Source organism: Plectropomus leopardus, chromosome 8 (genome assembly GCF_008729295.1).
Source record: "Plectropomus leopardus isolate mb chromosome 8, YSFRI_Pleo_2.0, whole genome shotgun sequence".
Taxonomy (NCBI): Eukaryota; Metazoa; Chordata; class Actinopteri; order Perciformes; family Serranidae; genus Plectropomus; species Plectropomus leopardus.
The window spans coordinates 32895271-32901489 of record NC_056470.1 but is presented as its reverse complement, the minus strand read 5'-3'; the positions used below and the strand labels follow the sequence as shown (position 1 = coordinate 32901489).

The 6219-nt window shown below is 40.9% G+C and overlaps 1 protein-coding gene across 2 annotated transcripts; it reads left to right on the top strand.

The window, feature by feature from the left end:
- The first annotated feature begins 1058 nt into the window (after positions 1 to 1058).
- On the top strand, positions 1059 to 4485 carry gpr182 (G protein-coupled receptor 182). Of its 2 annotated transcripts, none has more exons than XM_042491961.1 (2): positions 1059 to 1253; positions 3202 to 4485. In XM_042491961.1, the coding sequence occupies exon 2, from the start codon at positions 3205 to 3207 to the stop codon at positions 4288 to 4290; it is 1086 nt and encodes a 361-aa protein (XP_042347895.1). In that variant the 5' UTR covers positions 1059 to 1253; positions 3202 to 3204; the 3' UTR covers positions 4291 to 4485. The 2 variants fall into 2 exon arrangements, with proteins under 2 accessions (XP_042347895.1, XP_042347896.1); XM_042491962.1 differs by having other exon boundaries at positions 3168 to 4485.
- Positions 4486 to 6219: the final 1734 nt, after the last annotated feature.

Below are 6219 nucleotides of genomic sequence, written 5' to 3'. Positions count from 1 at the left end.
GCAGGAAAAAAGGGAAAGTTAACTGAGAATTAGCAGAAAAGGGGAGTGAATATATGCAGGAAATTTACCTGAAAATTGGAGGGAAATGTTTTTGTTTTTTGTTTTTTGTTTTTTTAAATTGAAATATGTATTGGAAAATTAGGGGAAAAAATAAAGAGAAAAAGAAATTAAGCAGAAAAAAGTTTTTTTTTTCATTTTGATGTAAATGATCTAAAATTTTCATTGGACAAACAAAAGTCACGTTTTATGTTACACTAAACACTCAGCCAAAATAAAATGGTCCTTCAGTTTTGGTATTTAGAAAACTGGTCTTAAACCTAATTCCGAGTGGCAATAAAAAAAATCTTAAAAAGTCTTAAATGTACGTGGCCTTAAGCTGCAGGAATCCTGCCGTAGACATATGACCACAATTATAACTGACCAAATGCTAAAATTTTTTTAATTTATACACGTTTTTACGATTGGATAATGTAAGAATAACTAATGAGCGTTATTCATTTTTATCTAAACGGAGCCACTGGAGAGGTGCTAAAGAGCCACATTACGCTGTGGAGACTCAGGTTGCTTGTCCCCGGTGTAGTAGAACTATAAAGGCTGACGTAAAAACGTAAATGGCCCTATCCAGACCTGTTTGTCCATTCTAGGCTACTGTAGAAACAATATGGCGGACACTGGAGGAGGACCCGCTGCGTGTATAAACAGCTCATCCTGAGGTAAGAAAAACACAAAAAATCTTATTTTCCGGTGATTGTACATCAAATAAAACATAAAACATTTCTGCCAATTTATCCCCCTGAATTCTACACGCTGGATCTGTAAGTCTTATTCGTTTGTTTCTCCTGTGAGTAACCGAAATTTAGGGGACGCGTGTTTATTTTTCCAACTGATCTTAACTTCCCTTTAGCTGTGTGGGCGTCTGTGGGCCTCTTCACCACTCCCCACTACTGACTGAGGATGTCCTGTTAGATCTGTGTGTGTGCACATGTGTGTGCACGTGTGTGTGTGTGTGTGTGTGTGTGTGTGTGTGTGTGTGTGTGTGTGTGTGTGAGAGAGAGAATGTGAATGACAAATGAGGGAGGATAGACGCTCCTGGTTTCCTTGACTGCTCAGATAGCCGTCAACATCAGAGCTGGAAGGACTCATCTGGTGTCTGCAGACTCGACTTGGAAAACTCTCCAGAAGACAGCGAGGCCTCGAGAGGGACCTGCCCTCTTCATCTCCATCACCATCATCATCATCATCATCACAGCAAGGTACTGTAGAGTCCAGTTCTATATTTTTGGAGATATAACAACCTGTCGTCACCTTAAATGTGTACATAAAAGAGGAACTCTTCAGATTAAACACATCTGAATGTGTTCACAGGTGTCATCAATGCACTTGTAAAATAAGTTTTTTGTCACTTGAGTCAGCAACAGTTTGGTCCAAATATTTAAAGTTTGAAAATGTAAAAACAAACAAAAAAAGCCTTAGGTTTGCAGTTAGAAAGAAGTGAGTTAAAGATCTCTGTTATCTGCTGCTCATCTGACTGACGCCCTTACATGTTTGTAAATGGATTTTTTAGGGATTAGTTTTTGGGATTAAAACTAACAGGAAAAAAAGCATTTAAAATGCAGATTTTTGCCACCTAGAGTTAAAATAAGTTAAAGGACAAAAGTACACAACTCTACTCCTTGAGTGAAAGTATAAATACTGGTCAAATATTTCTCCAATACAAGTGAAAGTTGCTGAGTCACATTATTACTTGAGTTGAGTTAAAGCACTTTCTTTAACCTTTTAACTTCCTCACCAAGATAAAAGTAATGGAACATTTTTGCATTTTTAATGTCTTGGCTATAATAACAAGAATCAGTGTTTTTTTGTTTATCATATATCTTTTTTTTTTTTTTAAATATAGGCCTCTACCAGTTGAGAAGGCTGTTCATGGTAATGGTAAAACAGAAAGAAAAAAGTCAGAATTATGTATATTTACTGTTATAATGTTTGAAATGTGTTAGTATACTAACATATATCATAGAATTGTTAGTATTACCAGCACTGATATTATTTCCATGCGTATTTACCATTACAGGACTTTGAAAATGTCTCAGAAATGGTGAAAAAATCATACTGATATATTTTTTTTCACAAAATATATACTAATATTAACAACATTAACATATGGTATTAACAACCGTGAATATTGACCTTTTTTATTTAATAAAATTGTAATTTTCTTTGTCCCAGCATCACCACTTTAACCATAAAAGGCCAACTCAGCCGTTTTAGATGAAGATTTTTTTTCACTATATATTTAATGGATAACATTAAATGTATCATTTAACAACAGTAATTGATCAGAAGCTCAACTATATCTTAGTAAATAGAAAATTTTATTTTATTCACTGAGCTTCACTTTGGTAGAGTATGTTTAAAAAAAAAAGACCCTTTTAAGATTTTAATATTTTTTATTACGTTACATAAATCATGTTAAAAGTTCCTCTGGAACTTTAACATGTTGAATAAATAATAAAATAAATACCCTGTGTCACCTCATGTCTGGTGTTTCATTAACTTCCTGTAGGAGGTGAACTGAAAAGGTTGACTGTTTAAAGACACAGTGACATCTAGTGGATTGTTTTAGCATAACATACCTTAAACCTGATGGTAGAAATGGCTCAATCAAGTCGAGCTGAATTCAACACATTTTTAATGAAGATATAGTGACTGAAAAAGTGCTCTACCCAACGGTTGAGCTGGCAATTAATTCAGTTAAAATTTCTTGCAATTTGCGAGACGTTTCTTCAAGTTACATGTTTTTGAGAGAAATCAAACCAATTTGCTCAGGGTTCAGAGGTTTTTAAAACATGTAAAAAGCATCTTGATGCGAGAAGAGTGAAGCCAGTCCAGGTTTTAAAGGGTTAAATCAGTAACTTTAAACATAAACAAATCCAATATTTTACCTGTAAGTGAGACATTTATGCCCTCTGAACTGCATGTTGTTGGTTGTGAAACGACTCTCCAATAATCTGTTGTGGTTTTAGTTTCCAGCTCTGAAATAATTTGAGTAACATTTCAGCCCTCCTCCTCCTCCTCCTCCTCCTCCTCCTCCTCCTCCTGTTCTTCTGTTATGTAACGTCTAAAAACTTAATCAGATTAACCCCAAAATAAATCTGAACTCTGTCCAGATATGAGCCAGTTTCCGTCTGCTTCTCACTCCAGACCATGAGCGGCCACGAGCACAACCACTCGCTGGACCACTACAACAACACGCCATGGTGGATCTTCGAGTGCACCCTCTCGCTGGAACCCGCCGGAGACTACCGCCGCATCGCCCTCTTCCTGCTCTACCTCTTCATCTTCATGGTGGGCCTGCTGGAGAACGGCCTGGTCGTCTGGGTCAACTGGCGGCGCCGCCACTCGGCCAACGGCGTCCTCTTCTGCATCATCAACGTGAGCCTGTCGGACCTGATGGTGATCGTCATCCTGCCGTTCTTCATGATGGAGGTGACCGTGGACAAGGTGTGGCTGTGGGGCCGCTTTCTCTGCAAGGTCACCAACCTCATCTACGTGGTCAACTTCTACAGCAGCTCCTTCTTCTTGGCGTTCATGACTCTGGAGCGCTACCTGTCGCTGACCAGACCCACGTTCCCGGCTTTGTTCCCCGTGGTTGGCCGGCGCCGCTGGCTGCTCTGCGGAGGCCTGTGGGTGCTCTCCTTGATCTTGGCGCTGATGGAGAACGTCCACGTGGATCTTCTGGAGTGGGACGAGCCGGGGTGCTACATGCTACCGGAGCACAGCTACACCGAGTGGTTTGTCTCTGTGGCGTTCCTTTGCCTCATCTTCCAGTTCCTAGGTCCCGCCGCCGTCATCATCACCTGTAATGTGCTCATCGCCCGTGCCGTTAAAACAGCGCCGGATGTTCAAGGTCGGCGGGACGTGTGGCTGGTCCACGTGTACTCCCTGGTGTTTGTCGTGTGCTGGCTGCCGTACCACCTGGTCATGTTCCTGATGATCATCGACGACCTGGACCCGTTCCTCCTCAGCTGCAACACCGTCGAAGTCCTCTACTTCTCGTTCAGCGTGGTCCAGGGCCTCTCCCTGTTGCACTGCGTCGCCAACCCCATCCTCTACAACTTCCTCAGCAAGAGCTTTCGCAACAACCTGATCAACACCGTGATGAACTACATCCCCAGGGAGGAGCAGGCGGGAGCGGGGACCCAGCCCAACGCTCCCAACGGAGGAGGAGAACCCGGGAAGCAACGCAAGCTGAGTAGCGCCAGCACCAGCCAGTCTGATGTGGGATCATAAAAACGAGACGTGCAGGAACGAGACGTTTTCACAGACCTGAATGTTGTTGCTTCAGAATAACCAGAGGCACAGTTTTTCTGTCTCAGACTCATTGTTACGTAACAAACGGGCTCACAAAAACCTTCCTCTCATAATCCACTTGTTGTTTTTCTGTCATTTATCTGATCACAGTTTTAAACAGAGGAAGGCAGGAAATGTTTCTTTTTCCTTTCAAAGCTGCTCGACTCCCACAGGAACTAAAAATCTGTTGGCGCAGAAGAATAGTGCCACACCAGGAATGTGTGTAAATAAATCTATCGTCCGTCCGTAGAGAGAAACCAGCATAACCATGTAAACATCCTTTAAAAGTGTAACTGTTTGTTTTATGACAAATCTTACAGATGAGTCAGAGTGCACACAACTAAATGTCAGAGGGGCTGACTCGAGTCGCCATGTGATGACTTTAGACTCGACAAAATGAAAAACAAAAGACTTGCAACTGGACTTAAACACCAGTCGTCTGGTTTCCATTAACCCTCAAATTGCGCAAATTGAAATTGCGAATATAGAAAACGTCTAATGGAAAAAAAATTCCCATTTATGGCAAAAACGTTATTAGGCTCGCATATAGGTTATATTTTAGGTGATTTCGAAAAAGCCATATTCCGCAAAACTGCAGCAGAAGAAATGAGTCCTAAAATGCAAAAGTCCGTTAGCATTTTTGCACTTCCGGTTCCCTCGTCTCAACTGTTCTTTGGTTTTTTTTTCGGTAAAATGCCTTAAATAAAGTCTGTGGTTAACACAGGCTGAGATGTTACGTTTTGTTCTGCAACATAAAATACATCTGTGTAAACCCAAGTTTTGAACTTTTAAGGTTTTACGCATCTTAAAAAGGCGGCTGCTAACGAGTGGCTAAATGGGACTACAGTGTTTGTTTCACGGTAAACGTCATCACACCGAAAAAGAAACTCCTCAAACCCACCCGCCGCCTTTACAGCTTTACAGAAACAGTCGCACTCAAACTTGTAGATTTATCTTTTAATATTATTTTCCAATTGTGTTTTAACGTGTTTTTACAGTGAAGTTAAATGTTTCGTGCGACGTTTGTTTTTAGTTTAACGATAGCTTTTTGCTTCTGCCGATTTCATTTCACTTCAAAACACACAGAGTGGTGTTCATCTATGAAGATTATCACGCTAAACAAAACATGTAAGTCTCATTAACTTGTGTTTGTCAGAGAGCTTATTTTGGGTGATAATCGAAAATTGCATTCAAAAATGAGGGAACGAGGGAACCAGTGCGATGCTAACTTCCTGGTTGGCCTACAAAAATACATCATCCCTTCACCACTCTATGGAAACACTTTTTAGTCTTTTTAAGGTCACATGATGCCGTGTCTGTGTGCTCGTCAGTAGGAACTGGCTCCCCGATGATGCAGCAGGAGCTACAGGAGCTGTTATTGCATCACTTTACTCCTCTAAAGTTGAGCGGATCATCTGGAAGTTATCGTGGACTATCAGCTCCCAAAAATCCCTCATACGTGATCCCACGTATAAGGGGCTCGCCTTTCCGCTATAGCTCGCATAACACACCAATGTCACCTTTGATTGTAAATAATGACGGTTACATCCGTCGCCATGGTTACTGCAATGTTATCGAGAGAAGTCGCGTGACGTCACTCAATGAATGCTAAAATAAGGTTTTCACTTAACACGCTGAAGAGACTTTCACGTTTTGTTCTTTAACATAAAATATAAAATATAAATAAGCTTTTCTGTCCTAAAAAAAGACATTTGCTAATAAGTGGCCAAATGAGACTAAAGAACATCGTCACGCCAAATCGCGACAAACAGACTTTACAGCCTCAAAGTGGTGACGATGTGAACTCGTGACGACGGCGTAGTTCATTTAAAGCCCAACGTTTGCTTTATATTTCTGCCGATGGCATTT

Bases quoted from the DNA above. Each gene is read 5' to 3' on its own strand.
- gpr182 (XM_042491961.1), top strand. From the start codon at position 3,205: ATGAGCGGCCACGAGCACAACCACTCGCTGGACCACTACAACAACACG.